The sequence below is a fragment of the Salvelinus fontinalis genome, chromosome 1 (assembly GCF_029448725.1).
Source record: "Salvelinus fontinalis isolate EN_2023a chromosome 1, ASM2944872v1, whole genome shotgun sequence".
Lineage (NCBI taxonomy): Eukaryota > Metazoa > Chordata > Actinopteri > Salmoniformes > Salmonidae > Salvelinus > Salvelinus fontinalis.
In genome coordinates this window covers 74,024,283-74,051,249 of record NC_074665.1, presented here as the reverse complement: position 1 = coordinate 74,051,249, position 26,967 = coordinate 74,024,283, and the positions used below count along the sequence as shown (strand labels likewise).

At 43.7% G+C, this 26,967-nt stretch overlaps 1 protein-coding gene across 2 annotated transcripts; it reads right to left on the bottom strand.

The window, feature by feature from the left end:
* Positions 1-1,823: 1,823 nt before the first annotated feature.
* Positions 1,824-26,532, bottom strand: LOC129861588 (guanylyl cyclase C-like). Of its 2 annotated transcripts, XM_055932899.1 has the most exons (28): positions 26,372-26,532; positions 25,740-26,021; positions 23,650-23,762; positions 23,485-23,552; positions 21,924-22,136; positions 21,555-21,676; positions 20,354-20,453; positions 19,898-20,012; positions 19,634-19,775; positions 17,114-17,196; positions 16,923-17,031; positions 16,340-16,421; positions 16,057-16,159; positions 15,902-15,964; positions 9,166-9,237; positions 8,894-8,998; positions 8,723-8,809; positions 8,367-8,499; positions 7,998-8,135; positions 7,679-7,764; positions 7,453-7,544; positions 4,211-4,369; positions 3,847-4,039; positions 3,056-3,230; positions 2,781-2,879; positions 2,576-2,670; positions 2,371-2,447; positions 1,824-2,168 (listed from the first exon to the last, which is right to left on the bottom strand). In XM_055932899.1, exons 2-28 carry the CDS (start codon positions 25,945-25,947, stop codon positions 1,943-1,945), a joined length of 3,258 nt encoding a protein of 1,085 aa, XP_055788874.1. In that variant the 5' UTR covers positions 25,948-26,021; positions 26,372-26,532; the 3' UTR covers positions 1,824-1,942. The 2 variants fall into 2 exon arrangements, with proteins under 2 accessions (XP_055788874.1, XP_055788876.1); XM_055932901.1 differs by lacking the exons at positions 25,740-26,021; positions 26,372-26,532 and having other exon boundaries at positions 21,924-22,092; positions 23,650-23,737.
* Positions 26,533-26,967: the final 435 nt, after the last annotated feature.

Sequence of the window (26,967 nt, the reverse complement as noted above, 5' to 3'; positions counted from 1 at the left end):
AAACTGTTTTTCCAAGACATCAGAACTTGAGTTGAAAACCTGGTATTCCTCAGAATGTGTTTTTTGTTAATTGTTTTACTCATTCATGAGCATGACAGATTTTAACTTATGTATGTATGGTAAACGACTATTGTAGCTGGAAACGGCAGATTTTTAATGGAATATCTACATAGGTGTACAGAGACCCATTATCAGCAACCATCACTCCTGTGTTCCAATGGCACGTTGTGTTAGCTAATCCAAGTGTATCATTTTAAAAGGCTAATTGATCATTAGAAAACCCTTTTGCAATTTTGTTAGCACAGCTGAAAACTGTTGTCCTGATTTAAAGAAGCAATAAAAACTGTCCTTCTTTAGACTAGTTGAGTATCTGGAGCATCAGCATTTGTGGGTTCGATTACAGGCTCAAAATGTCCAGAAACAAATAACTTTCTTCTGAAACTCGTCAGTCTATTCTTGTGCTGAGAAATGAAGGCTATTCCTTGAGAGAAATTGCCAAGAAACTGAAGATCTCGTACAACACTGTGTACTACTCCCTTCACAGAACAGCGCATACTGGATCTAACCAGAATAGAAAGAGGAGTGGGAGGCCCCGGTGCACAACTGAGCAAGAGGACAAGTACATTAGAGTGTCTAGTTTAAGAAACAGACGCCTCACAAGTCCTCAACTGGCAGCTTCATTAAATAGTCCCTGCAAAACGTCAACAGTGAAGAGGGGACTCCGGGATGCTGGCCTTCTAGGCAGAGTTGCAAAGAAAAAGCCATATCTCTGTCCAGTGTCTGTGTTCTTTTGCCCATCTTAATCTTTTGTTTTTATTGGACAGTCTGAGAAATTGCTTTTTCTTTGCAACTCTGCCTAGAAGGCCAGCATCCCGGAGTCGCCTCTTCACTGTTGATGTTGAGACTGGTGTTTTGCTTTTCCTTCACTCTGCTGTCCTCATGAAGCTAGTTGAGAGAATGTCAACAGTGTGCAAAGCTGTCATCAAGGCAAAGGGTGGCTACTTTGGCAAATCTAAGATATAACAAATATTTTGATTTGTTTAACACTTTTTTGGTTACTACATGATATGTGTTATTTCATAATGTTGTTATGTTCTACAATGTAGAAAATAGTCAAAATAAACAATAACCAAGGAATGAGTAGGTGTCCAAACCTTTGACTGCGTGCGTGCGTGCGTGCGTATAGAGACATGCATACCTACACATTTTAAGTGTGTATATATATGCATGTGGGGTTCACTGTAGTTAATTTCAACTTGTCCCAGACAGTAGATCAGATCTTAATTGTTTTTCTTAGGCATACAATGCTGTTACAATATCCAGGGTTGATTTTGTTTTTCAGTGCATTATCTTTATACAGACATTTTTCATGGGTACAGCAGTAACTCCAGTCATGCTAAATGTTCATTTTTTATACAGTATGTAAATATCTCAGACAATTATACATTGTCATTTATAATTCACTGTAGAAAATCAGCGTGTGTGAGTTTCCTTCCCTTCAACTAAAGCCTCAATGTACTCAGATACACCTATAACATCTCAGACATCCATGACGTATAGGAATTGTAATGCTTCAATGAACTATTACAGGTTCAATGAAACAGGATCAATGTTTTCAGTCCTGTCAACTACTTTGGTAACCTGCTGTACAGGATCAATGTTTTCAGTCCCGTCAACTGCTTTGGTAACATGCTGTACATGAATGATTCTAACAACAGTAAATATAACCACATAAAGAAATAAAGTTTAAATGTAATTTGTTTTTAAATTAGAAATTATGTCTTGTTTTTATTTTTCAGGTTAAAATAATCAACAATGGTCTCTCATATATATATTGCAATTTATTAAAAGGAATATGTACGAATGTATGTATGTAGATTGATTGTGTGAACTAAGGTCACGTACATTGGAATAATAACCATATTTTTCCTGATCAAAATATTTACAAGAAAGTAGTGAAGTTGTCGACGGTAGCCAGATGGAGGTACGCCGGCTGGTCATCCTCCTCCTCCTCCTCTTCCGCCTGCTCCCCTCCATCCCTCCCCGCCCTCCTCTGCCTCATGGACAGGGTATTCCTCTTCTCCATGACCTCTGACCCCAGTGAACGGTTGTCCAGACATTCCTGGATCATCTTGGCCAGATCCTGCTGCAGACGCTGGCAGTTCTCCCTGCAGGGAGGGACAAGGACATAGGAGTTGATTATAGTATATAGATCTACTTAGATATCTAGCTCTAATGACCTCTGTTTACCCTACAAATGGAAGAAGGACATATAATGTAGAAGTTGATAATATAGATGTAAATATGACGTGTAGCTCTAGTGAGGTACAGTTATAGGTGAGCATTTACAGTAGCAGCAGGTTAACTCACACTGTCGGTGGCGTTGGCAGGTTGTAGTCTTCTCCTGTTTCACCTGTCAACCAGTAGGTCAACTCTGTGCTTTTACCCTGGGATACACACACATGCACAATCTTCTATGATATTCAACACAGTAGACAAGAGTACTATACAGTACAAATGAATCTGTATGATTCTATCATGACAAATAGCAAAGTAGCATGTGCCATGTCCATACTTTGAGGAAAGTCTCCCCTCTCTTCTCGTACTCAAACTTGCAGTCTGTCCTCTGTAGGATGCTGATGGTGGGCTGACTGACGTGGATTCTCAAGGCTGGATGGAGAGAGACAGAGTTGTATTTTACTCACCTGCCATGACAGCTGATATGAATTGTTTGTATAGAGTTGGTATGGATATCTCTAGTGTTCCTGTAGCCTGCTTACGATGTCCCGTTGACTCCATGCTAGAGGCAGTGTTGACTGTGTCTCCAAACAGGCAGTATCTGGGCATCTTTATCCCCACCACTCCTGCTGCACAGGGGCCTAGGGAACAAATAGCAAGCATAAAGGGGCATTGATAACAGACTGAGGGAAGTTACAGGAAGGAGGGAGAAGGAAGGAGAAGGAAAGAGCAGAGACCAAGGAGGCTTGATAATATAGAGAAGAGAGAGAGGGAGGTGTCATGAATTCAGGATTGGGACTTGGGGAGCTAGGGGTACCTGAGTGCATCCCAATGCGGATCCACACAGGTAGCCCTGGCAGGTGTCTGAGCTGGAAGGTCCCCATAAATGCCAGAATGTCCAGGGCCATGCGTGAGATGTCCACCGCGTGCCTGTTACCGTTCCGCCGCGGCAACCCCGACGCCACCATGTACGCATCACCTATGGTCTCCACCTGACACAGGACAAAAAGGAAGATTGGACTAGGTTGGACCACAACCCTAACCCTAGCCTCAACCACAACCCTGATTCTAGCCTCAACCACAACCCTAACCCTAGCTTCATGTCCACATTCCAGTTAAACTCTAACACTAGCCTCAACCACAACCCTAACCCGAAACCACAACCCTAACCCGAAACCCTAGCTTCAACCACAACCTTCAACTCTAACCTAAACCACAACCCGAACCCTCAACCCTAGCTTCAACCACAACCCTAACCCTCAACCCTAACCTAAACCACAACCCTAACCCTCAACCACAACACTAACCCTCAACCCTAGCTTCAACCACAACCCTAACCCTCAACCCTAACCTAAACCACAACCCTAACCCTCAACCCTAACCTAAACCACAACCCTAACCCTCAACCACAACACTAACCCTATCCCTAACTTAAACCACAACACTAACCCTCAACCCTAACCTAAACCACAACCCTAACCCTCAACCCTAACCTAAACCACAACACTAACCCTCAACCCTAACCTAAACCACAACACTAACCCTCAACCACAACACTAACCCTATCCCTAACTTAAACCACAACACTAACCCTATCCCTAACCTAACCTTGTATACGTCGTGGTGGTCGAGGATGCAGTCGAATCCCTTGTAGATGTCATTGAGCATGTTCACCACTTCCATGGGGGTGCTGTACTGGCACAGGGTGGTGAAGCCCACGATGTCGCTGAAGTACACCGTCACCTCCTCAAACAGCTCCGGCTCCACAATGCCCGTCTCCTTCAGAGAACGCACCACAGGACTAGAGCGAGAGGAAGAGAGAGATAGAGAGAAGTCATTTGCTGGTCTTAAAGTGGTTTTCTGGTTGTGCAGTCTGGCAAACACCTTCTGGTCAAAACATTGCACTTAATAAAACAACAGGAGCATTGAATTGTGTTTGGATATGTTTATTTTTGTTGTTGTGTTGACTGACCCAGGCAGCAGCATAAAGTTGAGGCAGTCGGCCCTGTCTCTCTCAGCCTTGTACAGCGCCGTCCTCTCCTCCACCAGATGCTCCAGGTTCCTGGAGTACATCTGTAGACGACGGATCAGGTTGTCCATGTAACTCTCATTAGCTTGGTTGTGCAGGTTACTGTGGAGAACAGAAGAAAGGATCAGTCACACACACATACAACTTTTCAATGTAGGTGTTGCCCTTGTGAGATGTTTCTCAAATGTCTCTTAAATAAAGGGAAGGGTGCAGCTCTACAGTAATTAAATATGAATGTTATTTTGAAGCACTGCAAACCATAACCATGCTCCCTCACTCACATCTCCACAACTCCATTTTGACCATTTATCATGTTACAGAGATATTTTACCATCTTTGTACAATGTCCAGTCTCTTGACAAGATAGACAAAATTTGAGCAAGTGTTGCCTTCCAGAGAGACATCAGAGATTGTAACATTCTCTGTTTCACGGAAACATGGCTCACTCAGGATATGTTATCAGAGTCGGTACAGCCACCCGGTTTCTTCACGCATCGTGCCGACAGAAACTAACATCTCTCTGGTAAGAAGAAGGGCGGGGGTGTATGCCTTATGATTAACGATTTGTGGTGTAATCATAACAACATACAGGAACTCAAGTCCTTTTGTTCTCCTGACCTAGAATTCCTTACAATCAAATGCCGACCGCATTATCTTCCAAGAGAATTCTCTTAGATTATAGTTGCAGCCGTGTATATCCCCCCAAGCAGATACCTTGACGGCCCTGAAAGAACTTCACTGGACTCGATGTAAACTGGAAACCAAATATCCTGAGGCTGCATTTATTGGAGCTGGGGATTTCAACAAAGCTAATCTGAAAACAAGGCTCCCTAAATTTTATCAGCATATCGAATGCGCGACTCGAGCTGGCAGCATTCTGGACCATTGCTACTCACTGCTTCGTTCACGTGGACTGGGATATGTTCTGGATAGCCCCGGAAACAACATTGATGCATACGCTGACTCGGTGAGCGAGTTTATTATTAAGTGCATTGGTGATGTTGTACCCACGATGACTATTGAAACCTTCCCTAACCAGAAACTGTGGATTGATGACAGCATTTGCGCAAAACTGAAAGCGCGAACCACTGCTTTTAATCATAGCAAGACGACCAGAAACATGACTGAATACAAACAGTGTAACTATTCCCTCCGCAAGGCAATCAAACAAGCAAAGCGTCAGTATGGAGACAAAGTACAGTCGCAATTCAATGGCTCAAACACGAGACATATGTGGCAGGGTCTACAGTCAATCACAGATTACAAAAAGAAAACCAGCCCTGTGGCGGACACCGACGCCTCACTCCCAAATAATTTAAACAACTTCTTTGCTCGTGGCCAACGCGTGGCCGATGCGAGTAAAACATTTAAACGTGTTAACCCTCGCAAGGCTGCCAGCCCAGACGGCATCCCTAGCCACGTCCTGGTGTGGCTGGTGCGTTCACGGACATATTCAATCAATCCCTATCCCAGTCTGCTGTGCCCACATGCTTCAAGATGGCCACCATTGTTCCTGTTCCCAAGAAAGCTAAGGTAACTGAGCTAAACGACTATAGCCCCGTAGCACTCACTTCTGTCATCATGAAGTGCCTTGAGGGACTAGTCAAGGATCATATCACCTCCACCCTACCAGATACCCTAGACCCACTCCAATTTGCTTACCGTCCCAATAGGTCCATAGACGACGCAATCGCAATCACACTGCCCTAACCCATCTGGACAAGAGGAATACCTATGTAAGAATGCTGTTCATCAACTACAGCTGAGCATTTAACACCATAGTACCCTCCAAACTCGTCATTAAGTTAGAGATCCTGGATCTCGACCCCGCCCTGTGGAACTGGGTCCTGGACTTTCTGACGGGCCGCCCCCAGGTGGTGAGGGTAGGAAACAACATCTCCACCCCGCTGATCCTCAACACTGGTGCCCCACAAGGGTGGGTTCTCAGCCCTCTCCTGTACTCCCTGTTCACCCATGCCTGCAAGGCCATGCATGCCTCCAACTCAATCATCAAGTTTGCAAACGACACTACAGTGTTAGGCTTGATTACCAACAGCAACGAGACAGCCTACAGGTAGGAGGTGAGGGCCCTCGGAGTGTGGTGTCAGGGAAATAACCTCACACTCAACGTCAACAAAACAAATGAGATGATCGTGGACTCCAGGAAACAGGAAAGGGAGCACCCCTGTATCCACATTGAAGGGAAAGCAGTGGAGAAGGTGGAAAGTTTTAAATTCCTCGGTGTACACATCATGGACAAACTGAAATGGTCCACCCACACAGACAGTGTGGTAAAGAAGGCTCAACAGCACCTCTTCAACCTCAAGAGGCTGAAGAAATTTGGCTTGTCACCGAAAACACTGACAAACTTTTACAGATGCACAATCGAGAGCATCCTGTCGGGCTGTATAACAGCCTGGTACGGCAACTGCTCCGCCCACAACCGTAAAACTCTCCAGAGGGTAGTACGGTCTGCACAACGCATCACCGGTGGCAAACTACCTACCCTCCATGAAACCTACATCATCCAATGTCACAGGAAGGCCAAAAAGATCATCAAGGACAACAACCACCTGAGCAACTGCCTGTTCACCCCGCTATCATCCAGAAGGCGAGGTCAGTACAGGTGCATCAAAGCTGGGACCGAGAGACTGAAAAACAGCTTCTATTTCAAGGACATCAGACTGTTAAACAGCCATAACTAACATTGATTGGCTGCTGCAAAAATACTGACTCAAATCACTGGCCATTTTAATAATTAATAATTGGATGTAATAAATGTATCACTACTCACTTTAAACCATGCCACTTTATATCATGTTTACATACCCTACATTACTCATCTCATATGTACATACTGTACTCTATACCATCTACTGCATCTTGCCTATGCCGCACGGCCATCGCTCATCCATATATATTTTTAAGTGCATATTGTTATTCATTCCTTACACTTGTGTATATAAGGTAGTTGTTGTGAAATTGTTAGATTACTTGTTAGATATTACTGCACTGTCGGAACTAGAAGCACAAGCATTTCGCTACACTCGCATTAACATCTGCTAACCATGTGTATGTGACCAATAAAATTTGATTTGATTTGATTCTTCATCTTTCTGATAAAATGGCCTGGCAAGTGTTTAGCTCTATCCAATAAAAAAGAGATAAAAGTAGGTAGCTGGTACCTGAAGATCTTCCCCAGTGAGCTCTCTATCTTCTTAAAGTCAGGCCTTCGCTCTGGGTCCTCATCCCAGCACATCTTCATCAGCATGTACATCTGTGGGCATGAAAGAAAAAACACAAGTGGATTTTAGAATCTCTATACATATATTTCTCTATACTGTAAGCCTGTTCTTCCTTCCTCTCTCTCTCTCTATGATTAACACACAAACAAAGAAATGGTAATCTTACCTCCAAATCTTTTTCTCCTGCAGTCTCAACATTCAGATCAGGTCTGAAATAGGTTTCGCTGGGGTATTGCACTCTGGCCATTTTTTCTGATGAAGACAGAACAACATGTCTGCGTCTTGTTTTTCTGCTACCCTATGTGGCACTCAACTGAACAATGCTACATTTGGCCAGGAGGGGTCGATAATTCCCCAGAATGAAATGCAGCACCACATCAAAGTGACAAATTCTAAACAAGGGTGACTCTATAAGTATAGCGAAACTGATGCATTGATTCTGTTGCAAGTTTCTATATAAAGTGTTATACATGAATGTGTCTTACCTGCGCGGTCGGCACAGGCCTGGGTGTAAAAGGTGCTCCTCCTGAGAACTATCTCCTGGGCGATGATGGCAAAGCTGTAGACATCCCCCTTCTGGGAGATCCCCTGTCTACGCAGGTGCTCTGGAGCTGTCCACAGGTCTGACGGAGAGAGAAGGCCAGATAAAGGAGAGGGGGGTAGGAGAGAAGGGAGTGGAAGGATGGAGAATAGAGTGATGGAGTGAGGGGATACGGGATAGGGGAGGATAGGTACAAGAAAATAGCTAAAAAAATAAGGGGACATATCCTAGTACAGACAGACCTCAAGAGATGTGTATGGCATGAATGCTAACTATGCTAGCAAGCTAGACCTACAGAAGAAATAGTTCCTACCTCTGCCTGGGTCTAGAATGGTGTTGCAGCCAAAATCAGTGATCTTGACCACCATGCGATTGTCCACCACACAGTTAGTGGACTTGAGACGGCCGTGGACCTGGATGTCACTGGAGTGGAGGTAGGACATACCCTGTGGAGGTGAAGGAGGTTTTATCTTTCAACTTACTGTATTTCAATGACTCAATGTTGCCAAACGGATCGAAGAACTTTCAGAAATGTATATCAATATTGACTAGATCAAAATTCTTGTCTAAGGTTCCAGCTTGGGGTCAGGTCATCTCACAGGTCATCTTGAGTTGACATCTTCTGAGCTCATACAAACCAAAAGCAGACTAGAGTTGTTGCCAGGTCACCTTAGCGATGTCGTACATGACAGAGATCTTAAACTCCCAGTCCATGAAGGTTTCCTCCGGGTACGAGATCTTGTCATTCAGCACATACTGAGGAAGAGGGTGAAAAGTCAAAGTGTGTGTGTGTGCATGCGTGTGTGCACACATGTGGCCGTTTGCGTGTGTGTTTCTCACCCTTAGGGATCCCCTCTCACAGTACTCGAACACCCCAAACACACCATGATCATACTTGACTGTGCCGTAGAACTTAGTCAGGTTGTAGTAGTCAATATGCAGAAGCTGTAAATCAGGAAGGATAGGTATGATAAGCAATAGGAGTTATAATCAAATCAAATATAAAAAAGAAAAGAAAAAGATACCACATGAACAAACATAAAAATGCATACTTGATACCCTTGAGTAGCCTACTCTACATTGACAGACTTGCTGTGTAATCGATGACTCACCGAGTTGAGTTCTATCCTCTGACTCTCGTTAAAGTTCCAGTCCGAATGCTTCAGCTCCTTCAGGATCACAATCTGAAACCATGACAGCAACAGTAGCCTTAGTACACCTGACTTCCATCACCATGACAACAGGAGAATTAGTACACCTGACCTCCATCACCATGACAACATCAGTAGACTCAGTACACCTGATCTCCATCACCATGACAACAGCAGTAGCCTCAGTACACCTGACCTTCATCACCAAGACAACAACAGTAGCCTCAGTACACCTGACATTCATCACCATGACAACAACAGTAGGCTCAATGCATCTGACTTCCATATCCAGCTCCCTCAAGATCCTGCTTCAAGTGTCAAAGTGAAGGACTTGACGAGTCTACGGAGTCTGGCAACATGAGACTACAATACACCTGACAAGACCACTGTATCAGTTCCGGAGCCGTGGATGTTGCTTTAACCTACATATATCCACTATCAGTCAAAAGTTTTAGAACACCTACTCATTCAAGGGTTTTTCTTAATTTTTACTATTTTCTACATTGTAGAATACTAGTGAAGACATCAAAACAAAGAAACAGCATATGGAATCATGTAGTAACCAAATAAATGTAAAAGAAATCAAAATATATTTTATATTTGAGATTCTTCAAAGTAGTCACCCTTTGCCTTGATGACAGCTTTGCATACTCAACCAGCTTCACCTGGAATGCTTTTCCAACAGTCTTGAAGGAGTTCACACATATGCTGAGCACTTGTTGGCTGCTTGTACTTCACTCTGCGGTCCAACTCATCCCAAACCATCTCAATTTGGTTGAGGTCGGGAGATTGTGGAGGCCAGGTCATCTGATGCAGCACTCCATCACTCTCCTTCTTGGTCAAATAGCCCGTACACAGCCTGGAGGTGTGTTAGGTCATTGTCCTGTTCACCCACGACTGCGTGGCCATGCGCGCCTCTAACTCAATCATCAAGTTTGCAGACGACACAACAGTAGTGGGCCTGATCACCAACAATGACGAGACAGCCTACAGGGAGGTGGTGAGGGCCCTCGGAGTGTGGTGTCAGGAAAACAACCTCTCACTCAACGTCAACAAAGCAAAGGAGATGGTGGACTTCAGGAAACGGCAGAGGGAGCACCCCCTTATCCACATCGAAGGGAAAGCAGTGGAGAGGGTGGAAAGTTTTAAGTTCCTGGGCGTACACATCACAGACAAACTGAAATGGTCCACCCACACAGACAACGTTGTGAAGAAGGCGCAGCAGCGCGTCTTCATCCTCAGGAGGCTGAAGAAATTTGTCTTGTCACCGAAAACACTGACAAACTTTTACAGATGCACCATCGAGTCGGGCTGTATCACAGCCTGGTACGGCAACTGTACCGCCCTCAACCCCAAGGCTCTCCAGAGGGTGGTATGGTCTGCACAACGCATCACTGAGGGCAAACTACCTGCCCTCCATGACACCTACAGCACCCGATGTCACAGGAAGGCCAAAAAGATCATCAAGGACAATAACCAACCGAGGCACCGCCTGTTCACACAGCTATCATCCAGAAGTCGAGGTCAGTACAGGTGCATCAAAGCTGGGAGAAAAACAGCTTCTATCTCAAGGCCATCAGAATGCTAAACAGCAATCCTTAACTCAGAGAGGCTGCTGCCTACATTGAGACCCAATGACTGGACACTTTAAACAATGCCACTTTAAATAATGCCACTTTAATATTGTTTACATATCTTACATTACTCATATCACATGTACGTCCCTTTTTCAGGACCCTGTCTTTCAAAGATAATTTGAAAAAATCCAAATAACTTTACAGTTCTTCATTGTAAAGGGTTTAAACACTGTTTTCCATGCTTGTTCCATGAACCATTAACAATTCATGAACATACACCTCTATAACGGTCGTTAAGACACTAACAGCTTACAAACGGTAGGCAATTAAGGTCACAGTTATGAAAACTTAGGACACTAAAGAGGCCTTTCTACTGACTCTGAAAAACACCAAAAGAAAGATGTCCAGGGTCCCTGCTCATCTGCGTGAATGTGCCTTAGGCATGCTGCAAGTAAGCATGAGGACTGCAGATGTGGCCAGGGCAATAAATTGCAATGTCCGTACTGTGAGACGCCTAAGACTGCGCTACAGGGAGACAGGACGGACAGCTGATCATCCTCGCAGTGGCAGACCACGTGTAACAACACCTGCACAGGATTGGTACATCCAAACATCACACTTGCGGGACAGGTACAGGATGGCAACAGCAACTGTTACACCAAGAACGCAAAATCCCTCCATCAGTGCTCGGACTGTCCGCAATAGGCTGAGAGTGGCTGGACTGAGGGCTTGTAGGCCTGTTGTAAGGCAGGTCCTCACCAGACAATACCGGCAACAACGTCGCCTATGGGCACAAACCCACCGTCGCTGGACCAGACAGGCCTGGCAAAAAGTGCTCTTCAATGACGAGTCGCGGTTTTGTCTCACCAGGGTTGATAGTCGGATTCGCGTTTATCGTCGAAGGAATGAGCGTTACACCAAGGCCTGTACTCTGGAGCAGGATGGATTTGGAGGTGGAGGGTCCGTCATGGTCTGGGGCGTTGTGTCACAGCATCATTGGACTGAGTTTGTTGTCATCTCAACGCTGTGCGTTACAGGGAAGACATCCTCCTCCCTCATGTTGTACCCTTCCTGCAGGCTCATCCTGACATGACCCTCCAGCATGACAATGCCACCAGCCATAGGGCTCGTTCTGTGCGTGATTTCCTGGAAGACAGGAATGTCAGTGTTCTGCCATGGCCAGCGAAGAGACCGGATCTCAATCCCATTGAGCACGTCTGGGAACTTTTGGATCGGAGGGTGAGGGCTAGGGTCATTCACCCCAGAAATGTCTGGGAACTTGCAGGTGCCTTGGTGGAAGAGTGGGGTAACATCTCACAGCAAGAACTGGCAAATCTGGTGCAGTCCATGGGGAGGAGATGCACTGCAGTACTTAATGCAGCTGGTGGCCACACCAGATACTGACTGTTACTTTTGATTTTGACCCCTCCTTTGGTCAGGGACACATTATTCCATTTCTGTTAGTCACATGTCTGTGGAACTTGTTCAGTTTATGTCTCAGATGTTGAATCTTGTTCTGTTCATACAAATATTTACACATGTTAAGTTTGCTGAAAATAAACACAGTTGACAGTGAGAGGACGTTTATTTTTATGCTGAGTTTATATACTGTATTTTATACCATCTACTGCACCTTGCCTATGCCCCTCGGCCATCGGTCATCCATATACTTATGTACATATTCTCATTCACCCCTTTAGATTTGTGTATATTTGGTACTTGTTGGGGAATTGTTAGATTAATTGTTAGATATTACTGCACTGTCGGAACTAGAAGCACAAGCATTTCGCTACACTCGCATTAACATCTGCTAACCATGTGACCAATCAAATTTAATTTGATTTGATTTGAAAAACAAATGATAGTCCCACTAAGCCCAAACCAGATGGCATGGTGTATCGCTGCCGAATGCTATGTTAGCCATGCTGGTTAAGTGTGCCTTCAGTTCTAAATAAATTACAGACCTTATCAACAGCAAAGCACCCCCACACCATAACACCACCTCCTCCATGCTTTACGGTGGGAAATACACATGTGGAGATCATCCGTTCACCCACACTGCGTCTCACAAAGACACGGCAGTTGGAACCAAAAATCTCCAATTTGAACCCTGGACCAAAGGACACATTTCCACCAGTCTTATGTCCATTGCTCGTGTTTCTTGGCCCAAGCAAGTCTCTCCTTCTTATCAGTGTCCTTTAATAGTGGTTTCTTTGCAGCAGTTCGACCATAAAGGCCTGATTGACGCAGTCTCCTATGAACAGTTGATGTTGAGATGTGCCTGTTTCTTGAACTCTCTGAAGCATTTATTTGGGCTGCAATTTCTGAGGCTGGTAACTCTAATGAACTTATCCTCTGCAGCAGCGGGTAACTCTGGGTCTTCCTTTCCTGTGGCGGTCCTCATGAGATCCAGTTTCATCATAGTGTTTGATGGTTTTTGCGACTGCACTTGAAGAAACTTTCAAAGTTTTTGAAATGTTCCGTATTGACTGACCTTCATGTCTTAATTAAAGTATTGATGGACTGTTGTTTCTCCTTGCTTATTTGAGCTGTTATTGCCATAATATGGACTTGGTCTTTTACCAAATAGGGCGATCTTCTGTATACCACCCCTACCTTGTCACAACACAACTGACTGACTCAAACGCATTAAGAAGGAACAAAAATTCCACAAATTAACTTTTAAGAAGGCACACCTGTTAATTGAAATGCATTCCAGGTGACTACCTCATGAAGCTGGTTGAGAGAATGCCAAGAGTGTGCAAATCTGTCATCAAGGCAAAGGGTGGCTACTTTGAAGAATCTCAAATATTATGATTTGTTTAACACTTTTTTGGTTACTACATGATTCCATATGTGTTATTTCATAGTTTTGATGTTTTCACTATTATTCTACAATGTAGAAAATAGTAAAAATAAAGAAAAACCCTTGAATGAGTAGGTGTGTCCAAACTTTTGACCGGTAGTGTATATGGTTCTGTAGCAGTCCCAGAGCCATGGTTGTTGCTTGAACCTACATATACAGTGCATTCTGAAAGTTTTCAGAACCCTTTACTTTTCCCACATTTTGTTACGTTACAGACTTAATTTAAAATGGATTAAATAAATATTTTTCTGCATCAATCTATACACAATACCCCATAATGACAAAGCAAAAACAGGTTTTTAGAAATGTTTGCAAATGTATTACACATAAAAAACTGTGGGACTCCCGAGTGGCGCAGCGGTCTAAGGCACTGCATCAAAGTGCTTCTGGCGTCATTACAGACCTGGGTTCGATTCCTGGCTATGTCACAACTGGCCATGATCAGGAGTCTCATAGGGCGGTGCAAAATTGTCCCAGCGTCGTCCAGGATAGGGGAGGGTTTGGCCTGGGGGGGGCTTTACATGGCTCATCGCGCTCTAGCAACTCCTTGTTCGTCAGTTGAACAATGTTTCCTCTGACATTGGGAAAGGAAAGGGGATAACTAGTCAGTTGTACAACTGAATGTATTCAACTGAAATGTGTCTTCCACATTTAACCCAACCCTTCCAAATCAGTGTGGCTGGTTAAGCGGGCGGGTGTTAAGAAGTGTGGTTTGGCGGGTCATGTTTTGGAAGACGCATGACTCAACCTTCGCCTCCAAAGCCGGTTGGGTAGTTGTAGCGATGAGACAAGATCGAAATTCGGAGAAAAGTGGGTGAAATACCAAAAATATATACGGGGAAAAAAAGAAATAGGGGAAGGGTAGCAAAACATTTCTGCAGCATTGAAGGTCCCCAAGAAGTTTGGAACCACCAAGATTCTTCCTAGAGCTCGCCACCCGGCTAAACTGAGCAATCGGGGGAGAAGGGCCTTGGTCAGGGAGATAACCAAGAACCTGATGGTCACTCTGACAGAGCTCCAGAGTTCCTCTGTTGAGATGGTAGAACCTTCCAGAAGGACAACCATCTCTGCAGCACTCCACCAATTAGGTCTTTATGGTAAAGGGGCCAGACGGAAGCCACTCCTCAGCAAAAGGCACATAACAGCCCGCTTGAAGTTTGCCAAAAGGCACCTAAAGGATTCTCAGACCATGAGAAACAAGATTCTCTGGTCTGATGAAACCAAGATTGAACTCTTTGGCTTGAATGCAAAGCATCACGTCTGGAAGAAACCTGGCACCATCCTTACGGTGAAGCATGGTGGGGGCAGCAGCATCATGCTGTGGGGATGTTCTTCAGTGGCAGAGACTGGGAGACCAGTCAGGATCAAGGGAAAGATGAACGAAGCAAAGTACAGAGAGATCCTTGATGAAAACCTGCTCCAGAGCACTCAGGACCTCAGACGGGGGCAAAGGTTCACCTTCCAACAGGACAACGACCCTAAGCACACAGCCAAGACAACACAGGAGTGGCTTCGGGACAAGTCTCTGATTGTCCTTGAGTGGCCCAGCCAGATACCGGACTTGAACCCGATCTAACATCTCTGGAGAGGCCTGAAAATAGCTGTGCAACAATGCTTCCCATCCAACCTGACAGAGCTTGAGAGGATCTGCAGAGAAGAATGGGAGAAACTCCCCAAATACAGGTGTGCTAAGCTTGTAGCGTCATACCCAAGAAGACTCGAGGCTGTAATCGCTGCCAAATGTTGCTTCAACAAATTACTGAATATTTATGTAAATGTGATATTTCAGTTTTATTTTTAATAGATTTGCAAAAGAAATCTGAAAACATGTTTTTGCTTTGTCTTGATGGGGTATTGTGTGTAGATTGATGAGGGAATAATAAATAAATACAAATTCTAGAATAAGGCTGTAACGTAACAAAATGTGGGAAAAGTCAAAAGGTCTGAATACTTTCCGAATGCACTGTACATGACTCTGTATTAGTCCCTGAGCTGTGGTTGTTGCTTTAACAAACATATATAGAAGGAGAGTGATGGAGTGCTGCATCAGATGACCTGGCCTCCACAATCACCCGACCTCAACCCAATTGAGATGGTTTGGGATGAGTTGGACCACAGAGTGAAGGACAAGCAGCCAACAAGTGCTCAGCATATGTGGGAACTCTTTCAAGATTGTTTACAAACTTTTGACTTGTACTGTATACTGTATAGTATATTTATGGCTCTGGTGGTTTTATGCAAAAGTTTGAGTTACCTTTTTGTCATAGCGTCCTTGGTGGATGTTATAACTTGTGTTTTTCCTGTGGTCTTCGTCAATCTGACAAACAAACGGACAGAAACAGGTTAGAAGACGTACTGGAGTATGCGACTTAACTTTCAGGGGTCGTCGCACACTGATGACGAGCTGACCTTGAGGGAGACCAGGCTGCGTTCGTTGTACTCCAGCGGGGTGATGAGGTCAGAGTGCATGTGTGACCATCTCTTCCTCAGCCGGCGTTCTCTCTTGTTCCGCCTGGTAACAAATAGTAGCAAAGTATGAGAGGTCTCCCTCATGGAAATATAATGACTAGAATGGAGATCCCCATTCAAGTAAATTATATGTGATGGCTGGAACCCCAGATCCCTGTTCTGGTAATTATATTTTTATGAGCGAGACCTCTCTCACACTGCGCTGCTATCTGTCAACTCTTACCTGTAGAAGATGAAAGCGATGGTAGCCACCCCCACCACAGTGACAGCTAAGACAATGACAATGATATTATGCGCCTTCAGACCTGGGGGGGGCACACCGCACTAGTTAGACCTAGGCACGCACGCGCACACACACACACACACACACACACACACACACACTGTTTCGCTCGGGCATTACTACGTCTATGATACAATGAGCAGACCAATAAAAAGAACTGTGTCAGAACTGTAAAATGTCTCAATGAGTGTTCAGGCAAGGGGGTAATTGAGTTGGTATTAGTGTACATTGAATCTGGAGTTTGATCCCTCCACACCGGTTCTGTACTGGATTGTCCCATATCTGTCATATCTATCAGGAATGACAGCTAATGATCCGTTAATGCTGCCAACTAAGCCAGTCACGATGGGTGTGGCTCATGTATTAGGGAAAAACAAGCCAGACTCAGATGCACAAGTTGAGTCGTGTGTGTGTGTGTGTGTGTGTGTGTGTGTGTGTGTGTGTGTGTGTGTGTGTGTGTGTGTGTGTGTGTGTGTGTGTGTGTGTGTGTGTGTGTGTGTGTGTGTGTGTGTTGAGCACATACGCTGGGATGGAGCGTCATCTGGGAGCCTTCTGCCCCAGATGAATGATGGGTTACTGTTAACGACCTTGGTGTAGTTGTAGACGGTGTTGAAAATAAATAAAGTTTCATACTGCGGAGACAGGAGAGGACTTATGTTAAAACATGAACTTTGACACAATAGAATCATATGATATACATGATAGCTGACCTACCTTGTTGTCAGTGGTGGTGTAAATGACAGAAAAATTCACATCTCTGTCCCCATAGTCATCCAGCTTGTAGTGGCCTGCAATGCCTGCATGGAAACACATACACAATTTACACTACACAGAACTACACACACACACACACACACACACACACACACACACACACACACACACACACACACACACACACACACACACACACACACACACACACACACACACACACACACCCACACACACACACACACACACACACACACACACATACACACACACACACACACACAGGGGCGTCATTCACCCCAAAAATCTGAGGGGGCACAAAATACGTGAGGATGGCTGAGGGGTGGAGAATTCTGCATTTTTCAAACACCTGAAACAGCTTTTTCCTGCAGTCTACATTGATAAACTGAAATGGGGTCATCATTAGTTACTACAGCCACAAAGTCCTAAACCCTGCCTATTTCTACAATTTCTGTTCTTAAAATCTGATGTTAAACCGAAACCTAAACTTAACCCTAACCTTAACCACACTGCTAACCTTATACCTAATCTTAAATTAAGACAAAAATATATATATATATAAATTTTTACAATCTGGCTTTGTGGCTGTGGTATCTAGTGGAACCTCTGAAATGGCTTCTTGGTAGCTAGTTGGGAGATTGGGAACCTATCTGGGCTAGCTAAAGCCAATTTCATAAAACTGATAGGTGGCTAATAGTATTACAGAGAAACAGTAACCAAAAATGTACAATAATAAATGTTAATTAAACAGGAATATCTGAGGGGACACGTGCTTCTGTGCAGACATGATTGGGAACACACACACTATTGATGCGTGGGTTGACTCATTAAATATTGAGTGTATGAAAGGCGGGTGGGTGGCGGGCGGGTTGAATAAAGAGAAAAAAATGCAATTTATATCTCTATAGGCTACATTGAGGTTTTTGCTTTCATTATCAGAGTTGCTTAAATTTAACTCCAATTGCCAATTTACTCTTTTCCGTGTTGTTTTTAATCAACTCCCTTGCCATTTTACATATTTTCTGTGTTTTTGAATTAACAGTCAACTACAGAGTACATTTCTCTTTTAGTTTACTTCCTTTGAGTTATAAGGGTCTAAAGCCTTATTTGAATATTTCTTAATGTATCACCATATGGTGGTTGGAAATGTGATATCCAACCTACAGTATGTTGGAAGCCAACTTGCAGGAAGACAGACAGCACTTTTGCATCACTCACAACTGTCAGAGTATGACCAAAAGTACACATGATGGAGACTACCTACACCATGTAAACTGGAACAACTATCTCACTAACGGTTGCTTGAAATCCAACCACTTACAGATTTACATTTCTTATCTTTGTGTAGCATAGATCAAAAGCAATCAATGTTCAAAACCACAGATATCAAAACAATTTGTGCAACAGAGCATGCTGGGAAATATGACAACGAGGGCCCTCCCAGATCAATGGATAACTTGATAGTTTTAACTCCCTGTCTCTGGTTTCTCTTATGGAGTTAAAAGTACTCCATCCCAATGAACTCCAGTTATCAACACTAACTCCAGGGCACATATCACTCTCTCGAGGGTTAAGATAACTCCCAGTAGAATCAATTTAACCCCCAAAAATCTGGACACCGTAGGTCTATAACCTCTCACATAGCCTTAATATTAATTCCTGCAGAATTAAGCATTTCTTGCAGCAAAATTACACACCAAATCTAAATTTTGACTTGGGAACAGGAGTGGATATATGATTTCTTTGTATCAGCATCTTGAGAGAATGTGAATGTGCAGTTAGGGACCGTCTGTTTAGGTGCTGTCTTTATCAGCATCATAAAAGCTGATAGTATTTCATCCACACAAAATATGCATCCAAGCCGAACTGAAATCTTGGGTCGTTTTCAATTATCTTTTTTCTTACAACCATTCAAACATTTTGCACAGAAAATATTTCCCATTTGTTTTTGTTATTGTATTTTCTCCCCGGCCCTGAAGCGGGGAGAAAAAGGAGAGATGACAGAGAAAACGTTACCGATGTCAACTAGATTGAAGCATTCATTCTATCAATTTACAATTATTAAGGGTTTATTTAGTCTTCTAGGGAAACATACAGTATAATGACAGAAGAGAAGCTGCATATATCTAATTATAGCCAAGTTGACTAACAAATAGCCTACCAAATTGCCGGAAATTATAAGCAGAAACATATATAAATTAGGCAAGATAAGTCCTGCACCCACTGTCGAAAAATTGTTCCGCCGTGTCTGACTGTGGCCTACAACGCATTTTCTATATTTGCGGGTTAAGGTCGGGTGGGGACCCTCCTTTTTTTCACTTTATCAGGCGGTTGTGGATGGGATATTACCAATTGTGGGTGCGTGTGGGTGAACAAACAGCTGACCAGCGCACCACTAATACACACATATATACACACACACAAAACACACACACACACAGGTGGCCACATCTCCAGGCCAGACCACACAGCTTGGTGTGTTGCTTCTTGGTCTCTTACCGTCAAAGGAGACATTTCTGAAGTGGTTGATGTTGACTACCTCCATGGGGTTGAGCTCAGACTCAGGCTTGTTCCAGAGCTTCCTCATCACCTGACCAAACATCAGCACTGCATCATGGTACGCTGCCATGTAGTCATTCATCTGGACAGAAGGCAGATTTATTGGGCCCTGGTCAAAAGTAGTACACAATATCGGGAATAGGATGAATAGGACACCTCAGAGTACATTGATAGACAGGGCCTCAACCCAGCAGGGAGTCTCACCATCACGTTGTTGCCCAGGTCTGTGTCCACAGTATAGTTCCTAGTGTTGGGCATGGTGAGAACCAACACGTTCTTCATAGCAGGGATAGAGGACTTATTGGTGTAGTACTTATCACTGTGTGGAGTCATGGGTTCATTGTCAATGACACTGAATACACTGGTGCCCTCAAACACTCCCTGAAGCATGGCGATTACAATTTTAAGCCTTTCTGAACTTTTTACAAGGAAAAAATTAAAACACAAAGACAAATAACAGACTGGGGAGTGAGAGAGCGAGAGAGAGTTCACCAGACCCAAATCAAGAGCTGTAATGTTCTCACACACACGTGCACACACACGTACACACCCCTCCACCCACCGAGTAGTCAGCAGCGAACATGTTGTAGGTGGTGAGGACAACGAGGGAGAGAGGGGGAGAGACACAGAGACACAGAGAGAGAGAGAGAGAGGACTAACTTGTAAAGATTGATCAGGATGAAGACAACACTAGGATCAGCCTCTATAGTTCCATTCTTCAGGTCCACGATATCTTCTGGTGTCCCACACACTATGAACACTGCACAGTGAAGAGGAGAGAGTCAATGAAATAGAAATGGAGACTGTTGGTATCTGTTCACTGCCCTATCTACAGTGTGTTAGAAATGGAGACTGTTGGTATCTGTTCACTGCCCTATCTACAGTGTGTTAGAAATGGAGACTGTTGGTATCTGTTCACTGCCCTATCTACAGTATGTTAGAAATGGAGACTGTTGGTATCTGTTCACTGCCCTATCTACAGTATGTTAGAAATGGAGACTGTTGGTATCTGTTCACTGCCCTATCTACAGTGTGTTAGAAATGGAGACTGTTGGTATCTGTTCACTGCCCTATCTACAGTGTGTTAGAAATGGAGACTGTTGGTATCTGTTCACTGCCCTATCTACAGTATGTTAGAAATGGAGACTGTTGGTATCTGTTCACTGCCCTATCTACAGTATGTTAGAAATGGAGACTGTTGGTATCTGTTCACTGCCCTATCTACAGTATGTTAGAAATGGAGACTGTTGGTATCTGTTCACTGCCCTATCTACAGTATGTTAGAAATGGAGACTGTTGGTATCTGTTCACTGCCCTATCTACAGTGTGTTAGAAATGGAGACTGTTGGTATCTGTTCACTGCCCTATCTACAGTATGTTAGAAATGGAGACTGTTGGTATCTGTTCACTGCCCTATCTACAGTGTGTTAGAAATGGAGACTGTTGGTATCTGTTCACTGCCCTATCTACAGTATGTTAGAAATGGAGACTGTTGGTATCTGTTCACTGCCCTATCTACAGTATGTTAGAAATGGAGACTGTTGGTAACTGTTCACTGCCCTATCTACAGTGTGTTAGAAATGGAGACTGTTGGTATCTGTTCACTGCCCTATCTACAGTATGTTAGAAATGGAGACTGTTGGTATCTGTTCACTGCCCTATCTACAGTGTGTTAGAAATGGAGACTGTTGGTATCTGTTCACTGCCCTATCTACAGTATGTTAGAAATGGAGACTGTTGGTATCTGTTCACTGCCCTATCTACAGTATGTTAGAAATGGAGACTGTTGGTATCTGTTCACTGCCCTATCTACAGTGTGTGTAAATGCTCCCGATTTGTTAGATGTTGTGGGCTTACTTACAATTGCTTGTCCTATTTTTGGAGCTTAATTCCTTTCTAAGGTCCTCTGCTTTGCTTATGACGTTTGTTTTTTTGATGTGTAAGGAAAAGTGGGCTGAAGCTGTACCCAGTGCATTGATATACCTGGAGAGGGATGGGCAGATACCATGACATCAGGATCAACATCACATCTAAGCAAATATAATAAACACAAATAAATAATCTCAAAGTCATCTAAGTGTCCATTAGATTAGCATACAGAATCACATGTCTAATTCATATCCACCGTCACCCTTTTCCATCATAATTACACTTAAAAGAATTCACAAACAAGTCAGGACACCTGTGACTCAAAAGGAACTCACAGGCGACTCACAAGTGACTCACTCACCAGAAGCAGTCCTCAGTGTTCTGCTTCTTATAGAGGGAGGCTGTGGACCACTTGGGTTTGATATCATTGTTGAAGTCCCAAAACTTGGTAAAGAAGGTGGAGATCTTGCGTGCGGGGGGAAGTATGCGAGTCAGGTATTCTTTGTAGTCACAGGACAGAGCAAAGCTGCCTGCTGAGATGATGGGCATTTTGAGTTCCAGACCAACCTCAAGACTGACACATAGATAGAGGGGAGGGAGGGAGGGAGGGAGGGAGGGAGGGAGGGAGGGAGGGAGGGAGGGAGGGTGAGAGAAATCGAGAGAGTGAGAGAGAGACAGACAGACAGACAGACAGACAGACAGACAGACAGACAGAGACAGACAGACAGACAGACAGACAGACAGACAGACAGACAGACAGACAGACAGACAGACAGACAAATACACAGGGAGTGGGATAACTTTTTAAAGAATTTCTCTGTTATTAGAATGTGACTACAAGAGTAATTGGTTTGGATACAAGTGAGAGAGATACAGTGGGGAGAACAAGTATTTGATACACTGCCGATTACCAACCACTCTCACAGACCTGTAAGTTTTTCTTTAAGAAGCCCTCCTGTTCTCCACTCATTACCTGTATTAACTGCACCTGTTTGAACTCGTTACCTGCATAAAAGACACCTGTCCACACACTCAATCAAACAGATTCCAACCCCTCTGTCTGATGAGACAAAAATAGAGCTTTTTGGTCTAAACTCCACTCGCCGTGTTTGGAGGAAGGAGAAGGATGAGTACAACCCCAAGAACACCATCCCAACCGTGAAGCATGGAGGTGGAAACATCATTCTTTGGGGATGCTTTTCTGCAAAGGGGACAGGACGACTGCACCGTATTGAGGGGAGGATGGATGGGGCCATGTATCGCGAGATCTTGGCCAACAACCTCCTTCCCTCAGTAAGAGCATTGAAGATGGGTCGTGGCTGGGTCTTCCAGCATGACAACAACCCGAAACACACAGCCAGGGCAACTAAGGAGTGGCTCCGTAAGAAGCATCTCAAGGTCCTGGAGTGGCCTAGTCTCCAGACCTGAACCCAATAGAAAATCTTTGGTGGGAGCTGAAAGTCCGTGTTGCCCAGCGACAGCCCCGAAACCTGAAGGATCTGGAGAAGGTCTGTATGGAGGAGTGGGCCAAAATCCCTGCTGCAGTGTGTGCAAACCTGGTCAAGAACTACAGGAAACGTATGATCTCTGTAATTGCAAACAAAGGTTTCTGTACCAAATATTAAGTTCTGCTTTTCTGATGTATCAAATACTTATGTCATGCAATAAAATGCAAATTAATTACTTAAAAATCATACAATGTGATTTTCTGGATTTTTGTTTTAGATTCCGTCTCTCACAGTTGAAGTGTACCTATGATAAAAATTACTGACCTCTACATGCTTTGTAAGTCGGAAAACATGCAGAATCGGCAGTGTATCCAATACTTGTTCTCCCCACTGTATATAGAGGTAAGTAAAAGGGATAGAAAGGGATAGGGTGTCACTACAACACAACACAAATCATATCAAATCAACACTTACTCAACCATCTGAAACGTTGCATAGGTGCAGGTGGGCCCCAGCAGAGCACAGCCCACCTCCCCTGTCCTCTAAAGGAGGAGAAGCAGCTTAGATATGTGAATATTTCAGCGACACAGTGTGTGTATGTGTGTTTCTGTGTGCGTGTGTGAGTTGGTTAACACTCACAGTTAGGTTCTTCACGGTCTCCACCACCTCACAGGTGCTGCTTCGGCAGCCTTTCTTGCTGTACAAACTAGTCTCGAGCCCTCGAAAGTTGGCAGTCAGGTTGCGCTTCACTCCTTGGCAAAGACAACGGCAATACAGCGTAATGATGAAAACACAGATTGTGGACCCACAGATAGTGATTCAGCCAAAGAACATCAACACTCGATGACAGCTATAACACAGACTAGGATATCCTTATAAACCAGGGCTCTTCAACCTTTTCTTGCTCAGGGACCCCTGCCCAGGCTAACTGGCAAACCAGCAACCCAGGAACACCTACCATATGTTAGCAAAACGTATTTTTCCCCACATCTTCTCTTATCTGGTGAATGATAATGGCAAGGACAAGTAATCAACATTTTTTTATTAATAGATTTGGGAATCAACCTCCCCAGTCCCCACATTATAATTGGAAGAAGTGTAAACTCTAACATAGACTAATAGCATTTAAAAATATGTGTATGCGACCAATATCTTTTATTGTTATTTTTATCTACAACGGTATCTCCAAACACATGTTCACTAATAGCAGCTGTTTAGCTGGTTAAAACAAAGGTTAGCAATGTTTTGGCAACAATGAATGTCTAAGTCAAGAAAGCTTGCCAGCAGCCAGCGGCACTTGCTGCGACTGGTACTATGTCAGATACCTCAGTGCATAGCTGCAGGAAGTAGTTTGGGGTGGGGGTGAGGGGGATTTTTGTCCGCACTGAAGCCGCTAATACAGGACTAGTAAAGGCCCAGTGCACTACTTTTGGGTTCAAAAAAATTTGCTAAATGTTTTTGAGTGTTTACAAATCATTTCACTGGAAACACTTATCTCCCTCACTAGCTTTAAGCACCAGCTGTCAGAGCAGCTCATAGATTACTGCACCTGTACATAGCCCATCTATAATTTAGCCCAAACAACTACCTCTTTACCTACTGTATTCATTTATTTATTTTTGCTCCTTTCTATCTCTACTTTGCACTTTCTTCCACTGCAAACCAACCATTCCAGTGTTTTTTTTTTTACTTGCTATATTGTATTTACTTCGCCACCATGGCCTTTTTATATTTTTATTTATTTTTATATATATTTTGTTTGCCTTCACCTCCCTTATCTCACCTCACTTGCTCACATTGTATATACTTATTTTTCACTGTATTATTGACTGTATGTTTGTTCTACTCCATGTGTAACTATGTGTTGTTGTATGTATCGAACTGCTTTGCTTTATCTTGGCCAGGTCGCAATTGTAAATGAGAACGTGTTCTCAATTTGCCTAGCTGGTTAAATAAAGGTGAAATAAATAAAATAAAATTTGTAACTTGAGTCTGAAAATTATCTGTACAAAACAGTTAATCTGATAATCTTTTGCAAATGCAATTTATTTATATGTGAAAACTGAAATGGTCTATTCATTCAACCAGAGCAACATTATCATACTGGTCCCCTGTGGGAATGGAACCCACAACCCTTACATTGCAAGCACCATGCTCTACCAACTGAGCCACACCATCACATCACATCATTACAAACCACTTGATGTCTCAATGTACTCAAGTACTGTGTTGTGCATTGTTTTTCTTCATGGTGATGGAAAGTCTACAGGTACAAACCTAGATGACCAGCCTATGTACTATACAGTAATGTACATTTACATTAAGTGGTTTGTAAGGATGGTTAATTAATACTGCACAAAAAATGGTTGTTCCCATGTTATTTGATCAAGATGTTTGTGTCTTTGCCCAAAACTTTGCACTTTTTGATGTAAAGGCCCCCTTTACATTACTTTTGTGAAAATTATATTATTATTCTTTCATGATTCTGATTTATTAGGGCTCTGCACCCCTACCTCCAGTGGCTATGCTCCAGTAAGTATATTTAGCAGACTCCCTGCAGTACCCTGGTTGAATACACCTGCAAACCTATGTTGGTGTTGTTTTATAGCCTGCCCTATAAGTGCTTGCATACTACCAATTAAGGGGGATCAGCCGCGGTTGGACATGAACCAGCAACCTTGTGTAATCTCACTATTCATTTACAGTTGTACAACTATGATTCCATTTACCATTTGGACAGCAGGTGAGTTCAGCGTTGTGCTGTATCGCACGCTCCACAGCACCACGGACAAACTTCATACTCCAGGGAGAGATGTCGTCATCCAGCAGAACCACGTTCATCATAATCCCATCCAGACAGGGTGGGTAGGTCGCCTCGCATCGTCCTACGATCAGCACCAGCCAGCAGACCCACAGCGACAAACCTCTATAAGCCATTCTGAGGACTGTTCCAACTTTTCACAAAGTGAGTCTGGATTTTCCAGACTCGACGACTTGTTCTCTTGTCAATTCTGTTGAGATGTTCAATTGCAAGACATTTGAGCTGTGGGTTGGCAAAATCCAATTGCCAGAAATGTTCTACTAATTCCAAAATGTCAAAACTAACTTGTTACTTGTCACCCCTTTTGATTCTGTATTCCAAATATCTCAATATTCTGACGCTATATTCCTTTCATATGTTCCATTCAGTCCAGACACTTTTCCAGTTTGAAAATGTAGTACCCAGAATGTCCCAATGTTTCTTAAATGTAATGACTATGAAATCTCTTGACTGCTTTGTTTAAAAAAAAAGATATGTGGATTTACACACCTGCTTTGTTCCTCTTAGATTTGGCAACTCACGTGTGCTTTCCTAACTCACCTGTTAATGAACAACTGGAATCAACACACAGCCTGAGGGAGGTGGTCAGACAATAATCATACTGCCTCGTGCAGTATAGTCAGGTTTAGCACACCTAGTCATAACAGATGGACACACTCACTTGTTTACTCAGATACAGAACACACCAATGCCTGGCTATTATCAAAAGGTGTTCTCAGCTGAGTTTCACCAAAACAGCTCACCTTGTAGATCATCCTGTCTGTGGACACACCTCTAGACAAACATTATGTCCGGCTATGGCCTTATTTCCCACGCCCCCCCCCCCCCCCCTCCCTCGTTACCTGCACAAACATCTCATTCATCAATATGGCAAGTCAAGAGGACAGACCATTAGGTTTACTTAGTTCTGTGTGTATATGTTAGCTTGTGTGTGTGTGTGTGTGTGTGTGTGTGTGTGTGTGTGTGTGTGTGTGTGTGTGTGTGTGTGTGTGTGTGTGTGTGTGTGTGTGTGTGTGTGTGTGTGTGTGTGTGTGTGTGTGTGTGTGTGTGCGTGCGTGCGTGCGTGCGTGCGTGCGTGCGTGCGTGCGTGCGTGCGTGTGTGTGTGTGTGTGTGTGTGTGTGTGTGTGTGTGTGTG